This window comes from Buteo buteo, chromosome 21 (assembly GCF_964188355.1).
Source record: "Buteo buteo chromosome 21, bButBut1.hap1.1, whole genome shotgun sequence".
Lineage (NCBI taxonomy): Eukaryota > Metazoa > Chordata > Aves > Accipitriformes > Accipitridae > Buteo > Buteo buteo.
This window is the reverse complement of record NC_134191.1, coordinates 22,439,714-22,466,635: the sequence shown is the minus strand read 5'-3', so window position 1 is coordinate 22,466,635 and position 26,922 is coordinate 22,439,714. Positions and strand designations below refer to the sequence as shown.

Genomic DNA, 26,922 nt, shown 5'->3' with positions numbered 1-26,922 from the left:
AAGAAGGAAGATCCAGTGAGCTACAAGCCAGCTAACCAAATTTCAGTGCCAGGGAAATTTTTGGAAAAACTTCTAGAAGCCATTTTCAAATTGGGTGAAGTACCCATTGCAAGAACACCCATAGAAAACACCTGGAAGCTCTACACAGTCATGGTTACCTAATAGCTGAACTCTCATAGCTGAGCTACTAAAGGTGAGTTGTAGAAATGTTTCTGCCATCAGAATTTTTATTGCAATTTTAACACTTTCCCACTGCAAATAAAAGATCAGAGAAATTTAAAATCAATCATAACTATGATGGCTTAGATTTTCCCGTACCTTATATGTAAATTGCCCTGTCATTCATTTACCATGCTTAATATTCACATGAAAGTATATCAGAGAGAAAGTACAACCTGTATTATTTCCACACAGAAACGTATTCTCATGTGCAATTCAGTCGCAAAACCCAAATTAAATTTGTTCAAGATTTTGGTAAGCACCAACTGTTTGGAAGAGAGTGCAATTCTGACTATGTTGACATGTTCACCCCTACAGATGCTATAATGAATATCTTCATTAAAACTTTTTTTTTTTAATAAAAAACCAGTAACAGCCACTTATTAGCATACAAGCACACAATAAACAAGGCTGCTTTATTTTTATTTTAAGAATCCTCATTTTAAAAATCCACTGCTACAGCAGGGTTTAAATTTACATGTGTGTGTTTTCCACATTATTGACCATACTATTACTCCTTGATCCATCAAACTGGTACATCTGCTAGTCCCAAACTGATGTAACCTCTTCCACGCACAACTGGTTGGAAAATCCCATTATGAAGAACCAAATGTTTTCCCCAAAAAGGAGCAGTGAGTACATACCACACACAATTACATATTAAGTGACTTTGCACACAAAAAACCATAACAAACCTATTAACTTTGTAAAATACTTCTTTTGTGTGTGTTATAACTCAGGAAAGACCCCATACTTAAGCTATAAACAGCACCTGTATCTTCCAGATTGAGGTAGAGGAACATATTTCAAGTCAATTTGAGCATGAAGTCTATAGAGACCTTACTGTTGATGAAACAAAGCATTTCTGAAGCTTAAATATAGTATTCCACTATTATAATGAAAAGTGATCAGTATGAGCTCTACAGATACACAGGACAAAAGATGGCATTTTCAGACCAAGAGGATTCAGTCTGCTGAAAAGATAGAATATAAAAATGAAATAGAGAACACAGCACTTGAAAGCTAAGAGGAACTGAAAAGACAGATGAATAGCTGCTTAGAAAGCTATAATGAACCATGGAATGCAAATTACACAAAGACAGAAGATTTGAGAACTTCAAACTAAAGTGAGCCTTGAAGAGAAACTTAATTTATTTAATCCACAGTAAACATAGTTGGCACTGTGGTTCAAATACCGCTCTTCTAATACAGACACAGTAGTCTCCCTGGAACATTGTTTAAACAGACCTCCAAATAAAGATGAAAACAACTTTTGCTAGTACACATGCATTATGCTTTGATATTGCAGAGTAAATCCAAATAAACGAGTAAAGATGAAAACTGGAAGCACAAGTATCACTTGTCCTATACTTGCTTCTTAGCAAAAATCTCTAGAACAAATTGAGAAAAGGCTTATGGAATGGGGGGGGGGGAGGAGAGGGTTGATGCAAAAAATTCATGGGTTTGAACATTATTAAGTTCTACATTTTCATAAAATGGAAAATGTCTATATATCTATCTTTTTACCAATTAAAAATTGTAATAAAGCTGAACTAACTCCACTTTACTTTTTTTTTAATGAGTTGTGCCAAATTCTGTTTTGAAGACTGAGAAGCCAAACTTCCTTTATTTCTTGAAAATTGACTACAGGTCCTGCCCATAACTCAAAAATCTTTCTTAAAAAATTGATTTGATTAGTCTCAACAAAATATTTCTATTTCAATGAAATAGCATTTTTTCAACACAAAAATAATACTCTAAAACCATTTCATTATGCATACTACCATTAAATTACCTGTATTAGTGTTCACACTCTCTATTATGGTCCATGCTACTTCAGCTTCTTTCCTACAAAAAGGTGCTTAAAATACTAAGGCTGAAATACAGCAATGTGTCAGTTAAAGTCTCCTTGAAACGGACAAGGAAGTTGGCTTGTTAAATCAATCCATTAAGCCTTCCCAAAAGAGATTCTAGTATCAGCTGAGCTGTATGTGTGGGACAAACAGATACATGCACACTGTCTTAAGTGCTTTGTACTTCACAGACTGCTTAGACTAATACTATGTGCTTTGGAAATTGTCATGGCAACAATGTATTTCTTTACAAATGGAACCAGTATAGTAAATAGGCATATAAAACCCCCTTGTAGCCTGACAATAATGTTGCTTAAGCTTGCATGCCCTCCCTCAAGGACAAACAGAAGCAAGGGTGTCAGTGGCTTGTGAAAAATCCACACACAGGGCAAAATCCTGTTAACGGTCCTCTCACACACTGCTGGACAAGCGAAAGAATCAACATTTGAGCAGCAGGACTACCTCCTATCCACACTAGATCGATAATCTTTGCAGGTGGAGGAGTCATCATGGTGTAGTACAAGAAAAGAGTATGGAGTGAACACTTTTTGTTAAGGCAGCGGGTAAACTTCAGTTTTCAGAACCATACAGCGGGGTGAAGCACTTGTTAAAACTGGACAAAATAAACCAGTGCCATCCCTGTTCTCAGATAAGCATATGACAGTCAAATTTCTTGTCTCTGCTAAAATGAGTTAAGATGCATGGGGTTCACTTGAAATTGGACTGGCTTGCTGTATTTACTACAGTCTGAGTCTATTATATGTTGCAAACAAATAACTTGGAGCGTGTCAGAGAACCCTGTTGTTTTTCTCTGTTACTGTGCTAATTTCTCAGGTGAACTGAGGCTACCTGTAAGCAAGCTAGCCGTTGGAAATCCATAGCACATCACTGACATTCTAACACCACTTCCACAACTCTTCTTTCACTTCCCATCTATGCCGACATAGAACAACGGAAACATTGTCGAGTCCAAAACTGGCACATGATTAAGTTTTCACCTAAAATTTTCAATATTTTAAATTAATCTTTTTCTTCTAGCTTGTTTTTTATGTAGAAATATTACTTTTTTTAAAGTTAACTTTATATGAGCCATTCATTTCAGACACTTCAAGGAAATAAACTGAAGGGTTCCCTCTATTGTCTTTTGCAACAAAATACACATTTTCCACAAGCAGAGGTTAAAAAAAAGTTATGCTGACACATTTTCAGTAAGCAGATTAAAAAAAAATTAATTTTGACAAATATCCCTAAACTTCCTTTCTATCTCCATCTCAGGATCCATTTAACATTGTAATAGCCCTAGGACTAACACCGTATAATGCCTTTTACATTGCCAAACCAGGTAAGTAAAATGCTGTCTGCAGCCTGTCAGGTTTTGTAGAGCTTGTGTCATCTTCCCTCCTCGATATCAGACAAATGATATACAATAACTGTTTTATTGTAGTCATCTGTCACTTAAAAAAAATAAATCAACTTAATCCAGTATTTCCATGTTCAACTCTACTCTGGAAACAACAAAGAAGACAGAGTTCCTAGTTTGAGTACTTCATTCCTCCTTGATTGCACATAGAGATTTCTGCTTCAAAGACAACAATCATCACAATGATCAATTTCTCTACTAATCTTGACAGTTTTAGAATGAGCAGAGAACTGTAAAATAGATAAATCTCAGTTAAATTTGTTCCTGTTGAATCAATAGCATTGCTTTTGCCCCTCTGTGGCAGAAGCAACAACTGCAACTCAACATTTCTGAAAATTCTGATTTATCAACCAAGGTACTTTTCTACTAAAGGAATAATCTATTCCAACACATGTAAGCATTGATGACTTTAACACCCTTATCCACAATTCAAAATCTCCTACAATGAACAACTTTCCAGCAATCACCTATACTCAAACTTTAAAATCAAGAAACACTTACATTTTTTCCCAGTCAGAGAGGAAAATAAATATGTGGACCATGATCCTACCTGTGGGTCAGACAGTCGAGAAAGGTCAGGGTACAAGTAGAATTTTATCCCCTCGGAAGCACCTGGTAATGTTACTCCACGAATCAGAAGAATCATCAACATGATATAGGGGAATGTGGCTGTTACATATACCACCTAGCAAGAAGAAGCAAACATTAGAAAAGTATTTTCTTCCAACTGCAACAAAAACACCTCATTTTCACATCCATTTTGCTATTAGATAAAAAACCAAATCCTTTTCTGGAGGAAAAGAGCTTTTGATGCCTTTGTCTGTGCAGGTGAATTTTGTCCTCCAACCATATTCTCTTCTAAACTATTTACGTCTTGTAGGAAAGGTCAACACTTTTTTGGGGGGAGAGATTGGAAAGCTCTCTGTAAGTAGATTATTTACTCTCTCTGTGTGACTGGTGACCAGACACTATACTGTAGTGTACTTGTACACTGTACCACATACTATTGCAAACACAGATACAGGGAAATTGACTCATAATAGCAAGTAATTAATTGCATTATATTATATGTATTATATAACAACATATACCATGAATTCTCAGTCACCTAGTAATTACTTAGCTGTCATCTCATAAGACTGCTTTGCCTGCATGTCTGTGTTTGAGGAATAAACATTTCATCAAGCCAAAAGGTTAAATGTTATGTATATCTCCTTGCAATTTGCTATAGTACCCTTATCATGCAAAGCACCTTCAGGCAAAATTTCTGAAGTGCTCAAGCCCAGCAATTTCTGCTTTCACAATATATGGCGTCATTTTTTTTCAGAAATCAGTTTGCTCTCAGCATGAGGAGCAGTTCAGCTGTTCTGGAAACCTGCAAGAAGTCATGTTTTCTAAAGGAAAAATTGAACAGAATTGATCCCATTTTACAATCACAAACCTGACAGCAATATATAGCTGCTCATACATGGGGATGGATTAAATGATAAATTCCATGTCACTATAAATACTTCCTTTAAATAATAACATAACTTAACTCTCCATAATTATCTATAGCCATGTATATATACATACACACACACACATATATCTGCCTATGCAGAGTAGGTATAAAATATCGTAATATGAGATGATACTCTTATTCATCTGCCTTGCACAAGTCAAAACTACTTAACAAGCTGCAAGAATAGGGAAAATCATTTGGCAAAAAATACAACCTGTATAGCCCTCAAAAATATGCATTTTAAATTTCAAAGTTCATTATCTGTCTTATGCCTACGTAAAAGAAAGAGATACATCAGATAATGCACCCATGAAAGGATTCTCAAACACATTTTCATGACTAATGTACTGAAATTTGATTTTCAGACCATGATGAGTATTTAACCCTAAAAATGTAATCATCTCACATGTGCCTCAGCCGGTACACTCAGAAATCAGGAACTCAAAATCACATTACAGATCTCCAAACACATCCAGCTGCCCAAGACATATTTAGACACTTCACTCTCACTCACCTTAACAGGAGGTAAGCATCAATATATCTTTCAGGTGTCTTATCCCTTTTGCAAATACAAGCCATGCTTTTCCCAGGAAATTGAGACAACCATTATGTTCCTATAAGTCTCAGAAGCTGGAACTGATGAATTCATACATCAATAAAATGCAAAATGGAAAGCTTTATCCCAGTCCTTACGTTTATTATAATTGACTACTAGTGGAAATGCAAACTGATATGACTGGCTGAGTTCAAATAAATCTCGTCTCAAAGAGACTGCTCTCCACATTTAAGTTTCAAATAAAAATGGATCGTCAGTACTGAGAAGTAAAAATGAAACACAGATAATGGACATGGTCCTGCTTTGAGTGATACTGGGTGGAAAAGATGGAGTAGCCAGCAACTGGTTTTCATGTTTCTGCATTTAATTCTTTGCCAGCTATTTTTCTCTACTTCTTTCAAATCAGTAGCTGCTTTTAATAGAGGATAGTCAGCAGACACATGCATTTGGTGACATGGAAGGTGTTGCACCTGAATATCTGTTATAACATTAAAGAATAACATTTCGCTTCATCATGCTTCATTAACTGTACTGGTTTGCAGCCTGTTACCTTGTGCACCCTGGCACTGCCTTGAAACATTTTACATCAGTAAACAGATCGCAATTTTTTAGGGGCAGATTTGTTCCCAGGTTCCTTTGGATGTATTTCGTCACTCAGTTCCATCAAGGAAGAGTTGCAACTACTAATCTCTATGCCAAGACAGGTCCAGTAAAGGTACTCTTGTACAGTAGTCTGTAATGCTGCAGCAGCCATCCAGGCTTGTAGAGTTATACTTCACAGTTTTCTGTTTGCTTTTCCAAATGCCTTCCACAGCCCATCCAAACCTATTAATATTATTACAAGTACTAGAACCACAACCTCTAGCATATTTTTTTTTATCATGAGGATAGTTGTGCCTCAGCTTTAGAGGAATGAGAACTCTCCTTCCTTTCTGGTTACCATGCAGAAAGAGGATATAAATAGAGTGCAATTGGCTCAGTCTTTCTGGCAAGAAATACTAATGCAGATATCCAGAACAACAATGAAAGAGATACCAAGGAACCATGTGTGGGAAAGATATACCCTTCCTGAGCCCATTGACACTGTTGACAATTTATTGGTGTTAGTGCTCAAACAGCCAAATGAGGCTGCTAAAACTGCAAGCTTCTCTTGTACTGCAACAGGTAATGTGTACTGTGTTCAGAAAGGGGAGAGAAGGCCACCACTTGTAGGTGGTGTTCGAGTCTCACAGTATGTTGAGCCACTTAATTCCATTGCATCCAGTGCAGTAGTTGCTCATTTTATCACGCTTCTCAAGAGCTCATGAGGTGAGGGAGGATAGGGCATTTTAGAAATCAAATGCCATTATTAGCATCATCATCACATCTGTAGGCATTAAAAGTTTCCTGAATTGTTTTCTTTTCTTTCAACACATCAAACCTCTCTGAATATAAATGTGAATACAACTGTTTCTAATTACACTGCATCCTGTTTTAATTGACTTTAATTGCTTGGTATGTTAATTTGCATTCCAATGCTGACAAGGGTTTAAAAAAAGCATTTTCAGAGCAGTGCCAGTGTTTAAGCAGTTGGAAACAAAATAAAAATTTCTGGCATGCTAGTTTTTGCACCAAGTTCTCCTATTACAATATAATTGAAAGACAAATTTACAAAGATATTTAGACATACAAGTATGTGGAAAGGCACCTACTGGGACATCTAACAGCTCTTAAGCATACTTAGGTGCTTAACTGAAAGTACATTAGGACCAAAGATCCTGAGAACAGATATTTCATTGACTGCCATGAGCTTTAAATACCAAAGTATTGGAAGTAAGTTAAGTACCAAGTACTGGAACTTTAAATACCAAAACCATAAGAGACTCAGATGTGTGTATCACTCAAGGTTAGTTATAAAGATATCTGGGTATCTACGCAATGATTTCACGAGTAAGGCACCATAAAGATCTTGAGAACTGAACTAGCTGCCAGTTTGCATCTTTTCATACCTAAGTATCTTTAAAGTGCAAATATGGTGCATGGGTTCAAATTTGGCTACTGGGACTGTTGAACTTCTTGTCCTAAATGAAAAGGTGCTTTTCTGAACATTCTGGCCAGATCATGCTGCAAAGGTTCAAGTGGAGGTGACTTGGCTTGAGAGAAAATCTAGAAGAAATACCTTACAAATCTGCTGAGAATAAGGAAGAAGCCCTGCACGCAATGAATTGAGCCACACCCCCACAGAAATCTAAAAGCCTAAAAATAGATTGCTCTGGCTACAGCTACTGCAGAACACACCAGCCTGATGTTCACACGCTACCTCACAGCTGCTTCTTAGCAGGGTGAGTCATGAATAGGAAGTAGTGAACTTTAATCCTTTGCTTGGCTCTTGCTGTGAACATAACTGAACCAGAATTCAGTGGACAAAATATAACTTTCTGAGGCTAGGAAGTTGAGGGAATTCTTTCCTGCAAGCTGTGATGCTTGAGCTTGTTTGCACTATAATGAACCAATTGCATTTTATAAATGGAATAAAAGTGTTTAAAATTTCACTTGATGCTTCAGAAAATTACTGGCTTGCTAATCCCCTTCCCCTAAAGTTCTCTATTAGGCTATAAACACAAGTAGAGTCAACGCAAGAATTGTCAGCACTTTGCCCAAACTCAGTATTAGAAGAGTTATATGGAAAATACGACCTGACGCCATTCCCTGCTCATCTTTATCTTTCATTCAGTGTTTTCAGTATATCGGCTAATCATTTAGCCTATTTATTTAGTTGACAGCGTAACCACAGAGAACTAGATCGACACCACCAACTTCCTTTTTTAAGAGGAGACTGCTGAGCAATCTTCAGATCTCGGTGACATATGAGGTTTGTCTACACAGGACAAAAAAAGAAAATTATGCCCACGCTCCAGTACACTCCTGTGTGAAGAAACAGCTTGGGAACCAAAATTTCACTACCTGAGTGATGTGAGAGGGTAAAGAGTAATTTTTATCCTGCTTTACAATGTTGATGCAGAAGGGCATATTAGTACAACTATAGAAATATAATTATCTTACCACTGTCTGGCTGCTCTGGTGTCTGTAGACACACTCAGGTATTACCACTTTGGGCATGATTTCCTTCAAAATTTTAGAAAGAGTTCTACATGCCACAGTTAACCCACACATCTTGGCTCCACTAGTATTTTTCCAGTTTCAACCAAATTTTAACTTCCTAGATGTTAACAGCAGATGATAAAACCATAAAGGATTTTTTCAACCACCATAGCATACTGTGAAATTTTCCATATAACTTTGTTTGAAAAAGAGTCTTTTGTTGATGTGACACTATAGCAACTATGGACATACAAATGACAACTGAAGAGAGATTTTCAGCATTAATTGGATTTACAAGAAAAATGGTATAAAACAGTATAAATAAATGACAGCTGATTCACGAGTTTTTAAAAAAGTATGTCAAAAGAGGGGGGGGATGTCTAGATCTGCCTACTTTTTGAAACTGAAATTTCACATGCAGAAAAAGAAACTGAACCAAAAACGCAACAGAATACCAGATAAGTGGATTTGTATGATGTAAGATTGTGATGGGGGGGATAGAATCAGCAAAATGGCTGATTTTTCTATTTTCTCTCTGTGTTTTATAGATTTATTCAGCATCATCTTCTGTCTGTGTGTTTATCCACAGAAGGAAATTTGCTCCAGAATAATCTTGTGAACCATCCTTAACCAGACTGCCTACACACTGCAGAAATTCTTCTAAGCTACTAATGATTCATGTGTGAGTGCAGACAGTTTCACTTGGAGCAGAAAGTTCAAAAACCAACAGGTAAGAAAATTTAAAGATATTTGAGAGTTGAGAAATAAGTATCAAAGAGGAAAAATTCGCGGGAATGCAAGATGAGCTAGAAAATAGAGGCCAGAACAGGACATCTAATGAAGATATGCAGGAACCTTGTTAAATGCACAGTGGTCACAGGAAACAGAAGATCCTACATCACACAATAACAGCAGAAAGGAATAAACACTTCTAATACCACATCACACTGAGGTCATTGGCTGGGACACAGAAAAATCTCTATCTAGCAGAGCTGTGCAAGTCCTTATTTTTATCCACATGGTGATAAAGGCAATAAGTAAATAAAAGTCTGAGTCAAGGTGAAACAGTTTCCTTTACAATGAAATGAAAATTCAACTCCAAAATTCATCTTGAGTCAATACAAAAAAATTACATTCTATTCCATTTTGTTTTGGCATTCTTTTTAGTGAATGCATGGAGGGAGATCTCTCTTGATTGAAAAATGCTTTAACAAGCCAAAGTCATTATTTATAAGCTTCATTTCAATATTTAAAAATGGAAGAAAAATGTGGCTTTTTCCTATTTTTTTTTCAGCAAGAATTATTCTTTACATTGGGTATGACTTTATGAACTTTTCAGCACTTCCCAAATTCCATTTCAACAACATAATCTGTGTTCAGAAGACTGCCTACTTGTAGACAAAAGTTCCAAAAGGAGGGGAGGAAAAATATGGTGGAAGTTTTGACTCAGTGCTGAGGACCCTAGTGCACTAGTAACCTCTGCCAGGCCAATCCAGGAATACAGCTAAAATTGGAAAGCAATGAAAAAGTACCAAAGACAGGCCTGATTTTTTTAATCAAAAAAATATACTGCCTAGATCAAATACAAAGCTAGATTTCTGTGTATTTGGGTAAAAATTCCCTAATTTAGCAGATGTTGCTGCCCCAAAAGATTCATTTGTTAGACTACCAAGAGAAACTAAGGAGAAACGGTCATAAATATGGCCTGAGAGATTTCAAGACAAGTACCTTGGAGCATAGCTATATCTACACTGCAGAACTGGTGCACTTCACACCGCACCCACAGCAACACCTCAGTTCCTTGGTTATCCCTACTTCTCAACTCGGTGTTTGAACACAATGAGAGGGTGCAAAACTCCTCACATTTCCTTCAGAAATAAACCTTGCTATGTGAGTAGAAGGGAGTTTCAGTGATTCTGCAGAGACTGCCCAATCCATAGAACTGGAAAACACAGACCAAGTAGTGCTTTTTGGAACAGAATTTCCCCTCTATGCAGACATAATAGTTAAGCCCAATCATGGGGACTGCAACACACAAAAGTGCCTATATAACATGTAGAAGCAGTTAATTTTATTACATTATTTAAATCAGTTATGTAAGTGCCTGCATTTAAGCACTAAATAATGGTAAATGCAGATAACCAGATTCTTTCTTGAACTGACCATAGGCATGCACAGCCTAATAATGACCTAATCAGTTACAAAGAATGCACCAACAGCTTCTAAAAAAGTGGGACTGATGATAATAGATGGGCTGGATCCTGAAAGAATGTCTTTAAGTCACAGTTCCACATATTTCAAGAATCCATTCCAGTCTGAACAGGCCTTGGTCAAATTCATAGTGAAGTTTGATTCAGGTCAAGAGAATAGACTTACTTTATCTAGATTAAGGCTCATGGGAAACTATTTGTACGGTTACCCTAAGTTTACACAGTCTACAAATGAATGCATAGGTCCATAGTAGGTTTTGGAGACCCTGCTCTGAAGTGTATGAAAAGATTCACTAGTGAATCCACACAATGCTAACCTTGCTAGCCTGAACAGGGACACAGACTGAACTAAGAAACTGTGAGACTGTTAGTCATGTTGTTTCATCGATGCTACTGCATATTTTACTGTCATTAAGTGCCAAAGGAGGAGAGCAGGAAGACTTACTTCCTAGATAAATACCTATAGTAAATACAACTCAGAGAAATCTCAGGAACTCAGTGTGATGACTTGCATCCTCCCAGTGTTGCTGTTCTTTGGTCTCCAAAATTATATTGTCCAAACTCAATATTCATCCTTTACTTACCAACTGCCTGAGTGTCCTCAGAGGAGTTATGTTGATAAAAAATGTAAAGGATGCAACAATTCTAAACACTAACATGCCTAAGAGTGTGCTACCCATTTGTTAGAAAGTGTGCTTGTCACGTTGTTAATATATTGTTAATACACTGCCAATGCAAAAATTCCAACAGTTGTAAAAACAGCATGCCCAAAATAATTCTGTGAAGCAAGGGGAAGTCTTTAGTGTAATTTCCAAAGGCAGAAAGTTGCAGAAAACCTTTAGCAAAATGAGTACTACAATTTGGCAAGCAGATACAGCTCTACCAGTGTAAATACAAAGAAGCAATCAGATGATAAAATCAGGGTATATTGTCACTAGTACCTATAAGGGTGTGGGGGGGTTTTGTTTTGTTTAGGGGGGCTTGCTTTGATTTGTGGGGGTTTTTTACCCTGAAGAGGCTATTAATTTAAATTCATTATTTTATCTATACCATAAATGGGCCAGCCTTGAACTAGAATGGCAAATGAAATAATGGTATAACTATGGATATCTAGAGAATAATGTTAATTTATAGTTTTGGTTAACATTCAAGTGCACAAAGAGGAAGACCTGCCCTGTGGTTGTGGGCAGGGAGAGGAGGACTGGTAGGGAGGAAGCAAACTTCAGCATCTTGGCTAAGCTCATTACTGCAAGCAAAAGTGTTTATGTAGAGCTCCCATCAAGTAGGGAATTTGCAGAGCCACAAATATCTCGAAATCAAAGGCTGCTATTTAATCAAGTAAAAGTCAACTTTAAAAATCAATCAGGAAGAATTTTAAATATAAATTAGGACTAATTAATCAACTGAGCATGGGGGTTTTTTTTACTTTGAAAAGGTCTTTAAAAAGTTCAAGCTTTTATAAATCAAAGCTGTTCCTTTTCAGAACCTTCCAGGATTTTCAGACTTCTGAATGCCATCTAGTTTGCCTTTATACCCAACAAGCCAGATATCAATATTAGTTACATATATGAACAGAAACCTGCATTTTGCTTGAAAAACATTTAATATGGGATGACTGTTCCTGATATAGGACAATCCCATTTCTATGAAAATAATTTACAGTGGATCAGAATTATCCCATACTAGTACCTGAATTTCCAGTTTTGTTACTGAGTTTACACAGGCAGAAATGGGGGATTGATAAGGCACTAAATGAATTCGATTTCTTAGCTACTCTAGACATGCCTTCCAGCTCTCACTGAAGGCACCAGTCATTAGGTTCTGACATATACTAAAAAAGTTTAACCTGTAAAGCAGATAAAGATGCAAGGGACAGAAGATGATTTTCTTGTTGCACAAAAATTGCAAATCTGCACTGGAATGCAATCAACATTTTTGGCCAACTCATTCCTCTGATCCAGAGGACTGTAAAGGTTTGTTTGACCTCTGAGTGCTTGCTGGAGAACATGAAACTGGGTTTTCCAGATGAGTGTTGGCCTCATATAATCACTAGCTGCTCTGAAGAATGACTAGTTTCAGTGAATCAACATTTTCCAGTGAAATAGAGCTTTACCAGAACATTCCTTATCATCTCCAGCTTAGATTGCTTGCTTGCCCTGCTTGATTTTCCTCACTTGTCTTTAAATAAACCTCAAACAAACAAAACCACCACACATGCCCCCACTCCCAAATGAACACCACCACTAAGGAAAAAAGAGGCGACTGTATGCAGTCTGGAAAGTGGATACAATGCTGTCTACCAAAAGGATTAGTAAGTGAGATTTCCTAGCTAGAACTCCTTCTTCAGGTAGCCACAAAAGGTAAAAGGTGCCAGTCAGCAAAGATCAATATAGCAATCAGTGATATACTACCTGCACAAAAGCTTTGACTGGGAAGGAGGTAAGAGGAGAATCAGGTACTGTAGCCAGCATATGAAAAGTCATCAAATAAATGCATTAAAAAATTTAAATAATTGCAAATATTAAAACCATGAAACATCAATACTATAGGAATTAGGAATTTCCCTAGAACTTTGCACCGAAACTAACCACATGTGAGCCTCTTTTTGATTATGTAGTCTATCAGTCTTGCAGCCACTCAAGCAGATACGTTAGTCACCATCTCTAAATGATTTATCAGTCAATTCTGCACAGCTTTCTGAGAGTACCACAGCGTTATTTAATCTTGTGTGTTAAATGCTGGGAAAAAAATTATTTGTAAACAAACAGACAAAAAAGACATCCCTATAGCACACTCATACCTCTTCTTTCTTTTGATAACTTTTGTAATCGTGAAACTGTCTTGTGCATTGGACTAGATGACCTTTAAAGGTCACTTCCAACCAAACCCATTCTGATTCTATTGGGAGGTTCAGGACGTTTATAGGATAATAAAGAGCTTACTGTTTATTATTGAAAAAGGTGTGTGTTTGTCTACCCCCAGGATGACAGACAAATTTCTATCATCCACTGAGGAATATAGGCCCTTATCACCATGGTGACAGCTGAGAGATGTATTCACCATAAAGCATTTGCAATACTACTTATGTATTAAGTATAATAATTATTAAACAGAAATATAATAAATAGCCTTACCACCTAAATTAACAAGTATCCTTATTATCCAGACCCTAATTCTCCACATTTCCATTCCCTATGGCTACTATATCTATTATAATGCAGTTAGTCACATTATTTTATTTAAAGGCTTATTGCACTGTAACTTCCCTACTAAACAGCCTCCTCTACATCTAGGCCCTAAATCACCTCAAGACTGCCTTGTAGGACACTGATCTGACAGTGTGCTGCAATTTAATTGTGGTTTTGAGCTGAGTTTCAGTCTGAGAAGAGGAGACACGATGCATTGGAAAAATGAGAGGAATCACACAATAAAGACATTGAGCTGGAAGACAGTGTGACTTAAGATTATGTTACTGCCACAGATTTATTTTTCTATCTTAAGCAAATGCTTTGATCTCTCTGCTCTCCCTTCATCCCTTCAGTTCAACAGAGATCCCTGGCTGTCTGTTATGCGGATGTAAAGGCAAGCTCTTTGGGGAATGGAAGCATCTCACTGTGTTCATCTAAGACTTGGTACACTGAGATTCTAACCTCAGTAAGGCACTCAAGGAACAAGTGACATACAAACTAAACCACAAAAATGCTTACTGACCTGAACTACAGTTAGTTATCTCAGATGGCAGTGAACAGATTTTATACCCACAGGAAATAACTCAAAGAAGTTTTTCTTACAGTTAATTCTCTGTGTCAGACTCTTATAGCAGTGCCTTACGCTTTCTACATATGACACAATCAAGCTTATAGAGGATATTTTGAGGTTTTTTCTTTTCTTTTTTAACCACACAAATTTTTCAATTGCCCAGCAGCAGAAGTGAATAGCAGGTGTGTGGCAGCCAACTCACTTCTCGGGCATGTGTTTTAGTTACCAACATAGCACCAGCAGCTGACTGAAGCTGCCTTTGTTGCTCATGCAGCAATTTATTTCATTAAGCTTTCCCATTCTTAAGACTGAGTTTGGATTCAGTCCATGTTAGTTGACACCAGGGTGGTATACAGAATTAAAGTTTGTAAATCTCACAAGAACAGCCTTGTAAACAAAACTTCTACTACAAAGACAACTTTACATTGTAGATAAAGCCAAAAATCTGGCCTATACTGACTGCAGAAACTAAAGAGACTGCCTTCCCACTGGCAGGAACTTGATATAATACTAACCTTTGCATACAGTGCCACGGGAATGGATACCTATAAACTGCTTTGCAAATTGCAAAGAATGAGCCAATCTTGAAGCTATATAAGATTAGCACTAGCTGAGAACTACTTGTGTGAGAATAGGGGATTATATCTATTCTACTTCAGCTGGAGAAGTATGAAATTGAAGAATCACTAAGAGAGTCAGTGCTATAAACGGATACCAACTCTCATATTTCTGTATTCGAGTTGAGGGACCAAGGAGATACCTTGTATGCTCTTGCTGAAGAAAAGGTGCAAGTAATATTCCAAATACATAAACTAAGATCCAACAAAAGCAGCACCTATAGTGATTTCTGTACACATACATACAAAGAGACTAGGACATGGGAAACCACACAAACATTTTTGTAAAACATGGCTTCATAAAACCTCAACAGTTATAAATCACAGATATAAGCAGTGTGTCATGGTCCTGAAGAAATAACATTTTAGCTCTGACACATGTGCATCAACAACAATCACAGTAAACAGAACAACTTATATTTTGGCTCCTTTTTGATGTGCTTCTGTATGGCATTGTTCACTGATTTTTGGCGGGGACGGGGCAGATAAGACAATTGGTAAGGAAGTGCAGGTTCTGTGAAAGGAGAAATGAAATATGAAGAGGTCATATAGGAACAAATGACTGAAACTATTGCATTTCTAAAGTCTTGTTTTATTGGGTCAGTGTATTTATTTTTGATAATGGGCTAAAAGTGTCTGGTAACCTTACTGGAAAAAATAAACCTGTATGTGTTACTTTTAGCCATATTTCTCCTATAGTGATGCCTCAATGTTAATCTGTGCCTTTTGGCTTCACCTTTAATTTTTCAGCAAATTTCACTGCATTACTGCTGCAAATATCACAGCTGGCCTTCCACCCTCTGCCCTCCCCCTCCCCTTCCCCTTTTCATACACTACGTTGACAAATCAGGTGATTTCTCTGCCCAAAACCTCTCACATCTGCATGTGCCCTGAGCTGTCCTTCAGTGCACTGAAACACACTTTTGACTTGCTTGGGCTGTGGACCAGGGCTTCGATCCAGTCTAAGTAAGTATTCATATAAAAGTAGATCTCTGGTGTTAAGGAGTAGGTGGGAAGGAATGAAATCATGAAGATACGATTCTGATTTAAGTTTACTATTTGATAGTTTCCCCAGCTGTCAAACAGAAGTTTGGGAAAACCACTGAGAGAGGCAAAAAAAAAAATCTCCTTTTTTAACAAATCTGAGGTGTCCTTAAATGCTCAGTGCACAGGAGAGTGAAAAAAATATCGCAGTAGCTGTTTTAAAACCTCGCACAGAGGAGGCGGATAGCAGGAACTCTGCATGCATCTCATGAATGTTCTACTTTCCCCCTTTGAATACAGAGATCAGTCTTGGACAGAGTGTTAAAGCCTCGCCATGAAGGGCTATTCTTTGCTATTACTTTAGCCTAAAACAAAAGACACTTCAGGAGATACAATCATTGCTGCCTAGTTCCTTTTCCTGGGCTTCTACAATGGGCCCCAGTTCTTTTTCTTTTTTTTCTCTTCCACACATCTTTCTCTTATTTTTTTTCTTCTGTCCTTTTACTCTTTCTTTCTGCCTCATTGAATCCATTAAGGCCTTTATATGGCCTGCTATTGAGAAATAAATTTTCTTTGGGACTAGTGACTGAGTCTTAACTGCTGGCAAGCAAGGCTTAACTCCTGATGGGAGGGCAGAGAAAATGATGGGTAAAAGGTATGAAAAGTCCATCTCTGAATTTGGGGTCTTTGAGCGTGCCAGATACCTTGCAGTGTCTTGCTGGTAATCAGTTCAAGGAAAAGGAACATCCTAATCCTAGCAGTTTTTCCACCCGTTTCATGCATTCGTCTTGAAACACTGACTTATCTTTCTGCTCATATTTTCAACCAGATCCATATAATCAATCTTTTCAATTATTTTCCTTGGTTTAGGTCCACATGCCAGTCCTTTTTGCACAATTGTAAATTAGAAGGCACTCTGACATCAACAGAGATGCGCTGCTATGAAAGAGATGTAAAATTGGGTCCGCTCTCAATTAATACAGAATTATCCACAGCCAGAAATATAAGCACTATTCAGGTCTGCCAACAGCATGATAATCTATTTCAAAGACACTAAAGCTAGATTAAAACAGAGCACGCTGCAGTTTACCCCAGAACCAGAACAGACCTGCATGCAAGCTGAAAAACGTAACACTCCGGGGTGATAAACTAGGTTTTATACACGTGCACAACACAAGGGAAGCATGTTTGCTACAGAGCGGCCAAGCAGAGGCTGTCTGAGGACAGAGAAAGAAAATCAACCCATGGCCCTATCTAGCATAAGAAATGAAGTCTGCATACAAACAGGCCAGCTTAAGCAGGTGTATGCAGGCTGGCATAGAAGCTGCTGGCCCTCCCTGCCTTTCCTGCGGTGGGAAGGTCTGTGGGGTCATTCTTTTGCCATAGGGATACATTCTAACAGTGATGGCCTTGGGAGATGATTTGCAAAATCTAAGGCTTGGAATGAAGGGGAAAAGCCTTCAAATCTTAAAGTTCTGAGTAGCTGCTACATAAAATTGAAAACATCTCAACTATCTGAGAACCGTATAAATCATTCATAAAATATAATGAAATACGAGCTGGGGGTGAAAAAAAAAGTGTGAAAAATAATTTACTGTTAGTGTGCCCTCTATTGTCTCTAGCCTGAATAATGAAGTTCTCTGGGGGGTGAACAGTAAAACATCCATAAATCAGCATCCAGCACTGCAAATGCAGGTGAAGGAGGGAGCATGACTATAAAAAGAGAGGTGAGGGGGGAATGTGTAGAGTTCAGTAGTGAGAGATGACACTACACTCAGCCAGCCAGAGCCTGAGAGCTTACATTTTGCATTTTAAACTGTTCACACAAATTCTGGGGTTTCCTTCAAGAGAGAAATGAAAAATAAAATGTAACAATAGTTAAGTACAGTTGCAGCCTTATTTTTTTTCTAGTAATGCATAGCAAGGAGTTTGATTTGTTGGAATAAACTCTTAACAGCTCAGATGTCTATTCTGTATTGAACTACTCAGGCCTATCAGAAATGCAACCTGGGACAGAAAGTCTTCAGAAATACTACAGAGAGAGAAAACCAGGGCTCTACACCTTTAGTTAAACCTTGCTAAAATGCAGATGCTAATTAAATGTATTTTAGTACATTTCATTGGCCATCTTATTTATTCATTATGAACGGTCTTACAGTTTTCACTAATTGTTTCCTGCCCATCACATTCATAGAATAACAATAATGTCAAAACTACTTACCAAGCCATTTTTCTGTTATTGTTAATAGGTCTATGTCAAGATGCCCCAGTCAAACAGGGTGTACCTTACTGTTTTCTCTTATCTCTGGTCTTTTAGCACATAGAATTAATATAGACTTTCATAAAATCTCTTGACAATTTACACTTAAATGGCCCTTCACTGCATTCAGCTCAGCAAATCAAACTGATCAGTGGAACTAATTAAGAAGTAAGGAACAGTGCAGCATTGGGAAGGACAACAGCTATGTAGTTACAAAATTAATTTCACGAAGTCCAGCTCAAGACCCTCATATTGATCACAGCTATAAAATACACTTAGCATCCTTTACAAGACTCTTGTCTAAATTCTACATGTAAAGCTTAAATGAAACACTCAAACCAGGAAACATCTGGGAGTCCGTATGGAATCTAACCAAGTTTGTCAAACATAACATTTAGAATGAGACAGGCTCCCATCAGAAGCATTAAGCAGAAAAGAACTACGGAGAACATTACAGGTTAAGACATTATGCACATACATAGAAAAAAGAAAAAATTCAATAGCATAATCATAAAATAACAAATTATGCCATCACCTACACATATGCAACCCAATATCCTGCTTACTTGTGGTAAAACACTACTGCTTCTCCTTTAAGAAAGTTCTCTGCTTTGCTAAGGTGTTTATAACTTTTCCAGTGATGTTATCATATGTCAAGTGAAATACTGCAATGAATAATGGAAGTGACAAGTAAAAAAAAAAATCGAGTGCCTCATACTTTTACATTTATATACAATAACTACATCACCAAACAAGCTTGCAAGGTCATTTCTAATAGTTTACAATGATGAACTGCAAATTATTTTCTTAACCAAACAGTATTTTTTGAGATGCAATGGATAATACAAAGCTATCCAATGATAAATTAGGAAAAAAGTCATAAATGTTTCACAAGGAGATACTGTGTAATCATTAATCTATTATTTTAGCTTTTGACTTGCAGGACTATTTAATCAAGCATCTTGGACAACTCATGTTTATGTAGAGGGAGTAGCTGTATCAGTGCTTTTTCTTATGTAGCACTTAGACGTGAGCACAGCAATACCTTTCAGCAATGCTTTCTGTGCTATGGTTAAGAGAGTACCTACAGGGTGAAAAGAAGCAGCAAGTGATAAACAGAATCATATTAATGTCTTCTAGCATGTTTTCAAGTCAAAGCTTGATGAGACAGTGTGCAAGACGTTTTCAAAGATTATAATCTGAAAAACCAAGCAAATTTGTTTTAGAGCAACATCCACAGCTTTTTACAGGGGACACAGACTCTTAGCTCTGGGTCTACTCCTCTAGATTGTTTTGTAGACGCTTGATACCGGTGAAGGAGTCGATGCTTTCTGCATGTTCTTGTGTCAAGTCAGGACAACACTCCTTACTTTACCTTTCAGCATCACCTCTATTTTATTAGCCTCTCCTTTTGTTGTAGTTTTAAAGTATATCAAGTGGAGATACAGCATAAACTTAACACACTCTAAGATGAGGTATGATGTTGAACTTCAGGCAACTCAACACAAAGAGTAGGAAAGGATCAAAAGATTCTGAAGTCAGAATCAGACAGAATAATATTTAGTGATTACTGAAGCCTATCTCTATGATACAGAAACTAGTTCCAGACAAATGTGAAGAACGGACTCTTATGAGCCCTCTTCTAGATGATCCTGAAACAATGTGAAAAGGATTTCTCATCACATATTGGCCAGGGGCTAACGAAGAAGTACAAAACAGTGTGGAAGAACTATTTGGGTTTGGCTCTAGTGAAAGAACAGAAGTATAGTCTTTATGATACTAATGACAACTCATTCAAAAAGACCCAAAAGATATATGAGTCTTGGTCTTAGTGGTCATACAAGCAGTGTGATATTCTAATACCAAATAACAGAAAATCTTGAAGGTACACAACAATATTCTTTTAATACTTCATGTCAGAAAATGCTGACTTTGTGCCAAGTCATATAATGACAAAGCCTGACCTACAGTTTTACAACAGACGTTAATTTTTTTGTTTGTTTACTAAATGTTTCCCAGATCAAAAGCAATTTCCCTCCAGCTAGCCAGATTTTTTTCAAATTAGTGTTACTCAGAAAAATTATATCAGAAATAATTACACTTATTGGTGCTACACAAATTTCTTTATGGAAAGGTTTCAGAGAACAAATTGGAACGCACTGTAAGTCTGAACACAGATTATTATTTTGTAAGGAACATAAGCTTTTTCTGTTGTGTGCTTTTTGTAACCAAACCATTATTTAATAATGTATTCTATTGCCATAGAATACATAGCAAAGCAAAGAAAATTATTTGGGTTACAAATTCATATGGCAATATTATACGTTATGAATGTTCTGTAAGATGGAAGCTGTCTTTTTGGCAATGTTTATCTATAATATCTAGGTCCAAATCTTTCCAATAAGACTAGGGCAGTTTATGGCATTTATTACACATCAAATACTCACTGCCTAAACCAGCCTTTGGATCCAAATCTATAAGTCATTATTCTATTAGCTTCCCTTTTACAAGGAGTTTTGCTTTTCTCCTTGTGGCTTGCTTTCAAACATAAGATACCACAATTAAAAATGCAAAGCTGGGGGTGTGGTAAAATGTTCTAATATCCATACTTGAAAAATGATAGCAAGAGTGCGGGTTGCTTTTAAACACTTTTGATTCAACCCTTCCTCATCTGCAGAGTGGGCAGAAGTAGTGCTCTTTTTTACAGCACAGAGAACAGAAGCAGCACATCATGCAATGGTATTATAAAGACAAGAGCAAGTTTGGTCAGTTGTCCCATGGCTTCATGACATACTGTATGCTGATTAGCTGCCACTCCCATTCATGAACAGGCCAGTGATGCTGACTAGGAAAGAAAGACTCCAGAAAAAACCCCATCCAACTATTAACTTAGCCTATTAATACAGAAGTATTTTCAAGTCATTTTGTGTGCATGAATAATTGCAGGCACTCAAACCCATGCTACATAGTAACACAGATGATACAAAAATGTGTTTTAATCAGGAGTGGATGACAGAAATATAACAAGCTAAGCAAAAAAATGTGTAATTCAGTAACAAAATTAAATACTAAAATGAACCTACACGTAGGAAAAAAGTATTTAAAAAATGTCTCGTATCATGAGGACAATTAAGCATTGGAATAGGTTGCCTCAAGACATGTGAAATCTCTGTCCTTGAAGGTTTTTAAGATGCAGCCAGTCAAAGCCCTAAGAAAATCATTCCCAGTTCAGTGCTGATCCTTTTTTGACCAAGAGGCTGGACAAAAGACTTCCCAAGATCCCTTCCAACCTGTACAATTTTGTGATTCTATAAATCCACATACCTGACAGGGTTCCAAACTAACAGTATCACCACCAGACAGGGATGTATTGATACATTTAAAAAGTAAGCAAGATGCTTGAACAGTAAAGGAATGTACTGATGAATAAGACAGAGACTACCATAATGCCTGTATATAACTCTATAAATCTACCAGCCTCCTGACTTCAAAAGGAATTGTGCAGAAGTTGCTACAAGTGAGGAGTCACTATGAGCTCAGAGGAGTGATCGCTATCTGAAAAAACTCATATACTCTCATTAAAAAAAAAAAAATAAAAAAAAAATTAGGATTACTTCCTTCAGCAAGCAATTTAGGAAAAATAGATTAGGAACTTCTGGTCTCCCTTTCTCAAAGTTTAAAGCACAAGGATATTTAGTTGAATTAATAAATAGTCAAGATCCAAAAAAAGAACTGGTTCCTTGGTACCTGAAGATTTCATGAAAGTTATATGAAGATCAAAAATTAGCAAGACTTAGCAACTATGTAGGTATATACATTATAGAAATACCCAGAACTGTCATAATTAGCCATCAAAAATACCTTGGAAAAATAAGATACTAAACCAAGCCCTAATGATCAGAGTCTAGAATGATACTTTAAATGTTTAGAAAATTAACTTTCTTCAGCCTTCTACATAGTTCTTACCTCACCTTTGGAAGCATTTGATGCTAGCTACTGAAAATACTTCTGCATAAGATGGATATCATGTATTATAATGCTCAGCAAGTTGCAGTATACACAAATCATCATGATAACATCACATTGTTATATTTTTCTCATTTGGATTTTGAGTTTCTCATTCAAAGACCCGGCATTTAGTATATATGCAACATTTTAAATGTGAAAGCTAGCATGCAAATAACTTCAGATCTAAGATTGAATAATTAATGGAAAGAACCTCACAAAAGACACAAATATGTCTCTGCTGAAAGCTGCCAGAACCACCCGAAATTATTTAGATATTACACATCTGTTGGAAGTGCAAACTAACAAGTTTTGTGAGAAAGTAATGACTTTCAAGAACAGTAATGGAAAAGTTTGAAACATCTCGTTAACAGTGTCACAAGCACTCCATTTGGAGTTAAACTTTATGTTAGATTTAATATATTTAATATCTTAAAATATTAAATATTCATAATCTGAGTAGATGAGTTCTGTAGCAGTGCTAGTTGGAGAATGATGGTTTTATTTTATGACAGCTTTTAAGGCTTGGATTTTTTTTCACTATGCCTTAAGATGCAGAGTAAAAAGAGGAAAAGAGTAAACCAACCTCTTGAATATTTTACAAAGCACAGCTGTATAAAGATGCTAAGTCTCTCTCTCCCCTTCTCCATTTTGTCTCTTTTTGTTTCCCTTGTCCTCTTTCTAACAACTCTGTCCTACGGACACCTTCTTTTGAAAATGTTTCCAAAGGTGATGAAACTTTAAGAAGTTTTGTGCTTTGAATAAATGTGTTATTTCATTGAAATTACTCAATCCAGTTAAAGTATTTAGCAAATTGAACAGGCCAGCCTAAAAACACTTTTAATATTATGATAAAAATCTAGAAGTCAATTTTAAATGTTTCCTGGAAATGAGCATATAATAAATTCAATCTAGTGTGAAGGACTATGATTGGATGAGCTTAAATATGAACTTTTGAAATGCCAATACATCAGAAATTGAAACTGCAGCCCAGAAGATTGCTCTGTCATCTATATTTCAGAGCATTTCATTCCTTTGTAGCATCCACAACACCTGACTGGTATGTCTTGGTTTAGCTGGTCTGGGAAGGCAGTGAGATGGCTCAGATTTCCAGTGACTTTGGCTGTAATAAGTGGTAAGTGTAAGAATATTAAATTGTTAAATACATCTAAAAAGTGAACTTATGTCCAGGGAAAAAAAACAAACAACAAACACACACATCACTGGAAAAAAATTGCAATGTCACACATTCATCTAGTAGAAAGCTTCCCTTACTAATTACAGGAACAGAACTGGAAAAAGAAATGATCAATATTGGCTATGAAAGAACCTTACTGCATGTTTCTTGAGAAGCAATGGATCCTATGCATAGGCAGACTGCGGAATACCACAGGAATTCCTAAGGAACACAGGAATCAGTCTGCTTCCTCATGATTTTGGAAACAGAACTGCTACTTGTGGTAAACCGATCTAAATAGTGTAAATATATGATGAGTTTACTTCTTACAGGACCTTGATCTAATTTTTTTAAGCTTGAGACCTATAAAAGCTGAATACTGGGTATTAATTCCATTTTGTTTGCACTTCTGTTGCAAGACTGATAGTTATTTCCGCTTAGTCGAAAAGCTTATTATCCCATTTCAAGTAGGCAAGACATGTCTCTTTCTCAGGCTGTTTCACCTAACCTCATCAGAAAGGTGGTTATCCAAATGACACTGAAATAAAATCAAATAAAATTTATTTCACCTACCAGTAATCTGAGGTTTTAGCTAAGCTATCAAGGAAAAGGAAAAAAAAAAAAAAAAAGTCAAACAGGTCAGTTCCACTTTAATTACTTCCAAAATGCAAGATCTATTTCTGAGGAAATGGTATAAGCTGAAGGAATCTCGTGTGATATGTATATGAATAACAATAAAAATCTGAATTTAAACCAGAGAAATGCAGAGGTGTAAAATATACCCTTTCCAAAATCACTAGAGCCTCTCCCTATCAGTGAATGTTTTCTCCACTGTTATTTTTCTTAAGTACAGTGCAGTTTTGCACAACCTTGCATGCATGCACGCATGTGCATTCACAGTACATGCTTTTTTCTCCACCCTTGGGTCAGATTATGCTATGGTAGAATAGATCTCCATCTTCAGACAATCTTTCTGATGGAAAAAAAAAATTTAGTTTTGCTCAGTTTCATTTCTTCACTGCCAGCTGTAGCTCCTCAGACAACTCTAAACCACTTTTGTACCTCCCTGGAGTGCAAGCTTCAAAGACATATGGACATCTATCTTGTCATTCTCTTATATCACCTTTGCTTCTCTATATTTTTCTCTTCAGGTTTTTTTCCCCCTCTTTCCTCTAAACTATTCATGCTTATATATATCCCTAGACAGTCTTTCTCAGCATTTTTCCTGCAGTGACTTGATAAAAGTAGGGCTGCATAAATCTGTGCGTCCAAATACTTAGATGAAAAATGCAGTACCAGATTGACTGACACAGTTGGCAAACACAGACAGAATTCAACAAATAGTTTCAGCCAAAATTTTGATAGGAAGAAGGATGTGTGTGGTTGAGAAAGCTGAAAAATTTCACTCTGACATTTTCTAAATTAAAAAACAAAAAAAACAAAAACCAAAAAAAAACCAACCAAAAAACCAAACCAAAACCAAAACCCCAAAACCAAACCACTCAACATTTCATTTATAAACGTAGGCTACTAAACCAGAAACAAACAAAAAAAATCCAACCACACTTCCAAGCTAAGTAATAAACAACTGAAAATTAAATGCATAAAATTTTTCAATCAATTTTTTTCCTTGTATTCTTTGGTTCCAACATGAGAAAGCAGTGCTTTTTTTAGACACATACTCCCCCCCCCCCCGAACTATGGCTCTTTTCCTCTCTCTGTTTAGTAGATTAATCATATATTCTACTCTGAACTGCATCTGCTACTACTCTAGGGGCAACCTCTCCATCAACCCATGACTCACTTAGGCTGTGAAGTAGTCTCTCTCTGTTGGGTATCCAGTATGGAATGGCATTCCCTCAAAAAGTTACAAGAGTACTAGATATTTCTCTCTTTTTCCCTAATATGTCCATCTTTATCTCTGAATTTTTTTTTCATTATTTCTGCTTTTGGTGTCCCATTTGCTTTTGTTTACATTTGCATTTGTTGTAGGTTGCTTATACTTCTAAATTCTCTCTGCTTATGTGTGTAATTTACTTCTGTCACTGAGAGTTTCAACTTCTATCAGTTTGGAACAGAATGCAACTTTTGGATACCTCATGCACAGAAATCAACACAACCCAGTATTTATTTCAGGGTTCAAGAACTGGCCAGTAATGTAGTCTGCTGAATTAACCAAAACAAAATAAAACCCGCCAGCTTCATCTAACAGAATTAGGGAAAAAGCAAATCATGAAAACCAAGAGGAACAAAACAGTGCAAAGTATGACCGATTCTTAATTACCTAGTATTACAATTTATGTAGCCCCAAGTATAGTTACTTATAGCAGTGCAAGATGCATGTGAAATTCTACCATTCTGATTCAAATAAATATAAATGACAACACAGGTTTGGAGCACAAGAGAGTCATAATACAGCTGATACACAGAATTTTAACCCCACCTTTCCAGTAGACTTTGTTCCTTTCCAAATGCAAAAATAGCAGATAGTCCAAGCAGCAAGGAGGCACAGTGCAAGTTCCCAGCGAAGATTCCCAATATGTTCAATTCCATCAGATATAGCTAGCACCCTTCGTCTTCCAAGAAAAAAAAAAAAGATAATAATAATAATAATGAAGCAAAACAGCATTACATATAAAACAGGGCTAAAACCAAATCAATTTCAACCAAGGAGACTCCTAGTTACTGAGTATTGAAAATGCACAATGCTAAGATAGAAGAGACAGAAGAAAAAAAATAGAATATTCTCAGTGGATTTTACATCTGGTTGAAAATAAACAAATATTGAATTTTTCCAGATCAGTGACAAAATAGAAGAGATTTAAAAATAGCTTTTGTATAAAATAAAAGTCAGAGAAAAAAACACAATTTTTTTTTAATTAATAACTGACACATATAAGCCCAAATAAAACACAATAATAATTTTCTTAGATTTTTTTAGATTTAAAAAAATTAACTGTTTTTTTAGAAAAAAAATTCTAACCTTTATTTTTACCCTGTAACATTTATTTTCATAAATTTCCTTTTGTAATTAAAACTATAATTTTAAAACATTTATTTTCAAAACTGCCAAACATCATGACATTCTCCAGATGCATTTTCTTTGGGAAATGTTAACATTAAAATGTTAATATTTAAAAAAAAAACCAACAAACTTTTTTTGTGAAACGTGGTCAGCAAAAATATGTATTGCATTTACTATTTGAAAATAGTGTATTTGAAATACTAAGACTCAGTTCTAAAAACGTAAGTCCTCATATAATTTAGGAACACCCCT

The 26,922-nt window shown here is 36.4% G+C and overlaps 1 protein-coding gene across 1 annotated transcript in view; it reads right to left on the bottom strand.

Moving 5' to 3' along the window:
• The window catches only part of SLC6A11 (solute carrier family 6 member 11), a 104,311-nt gene that overhangs the window by 49,853 nt on the left and 27,536 nt on the right, over window positions 1-26,922 (bottom strand). Inside the window, exons 5-6 of the mRNA XM_075053560.1 lie at window positions 26,089-26,221; window positions 4,043-4,177 (exon numbers count right to left, since the gene is read on the bottom strand). Coding sequence (XP_074909661.1) covers window positions 4,043-4,177; window positions 26,089-26,221 — 268 coding nt within the window. The remainder of the gene's footprint in view (window positions 1-4,042; window positions 4,178-26,088; window positions 26,222-26,922) is intronic.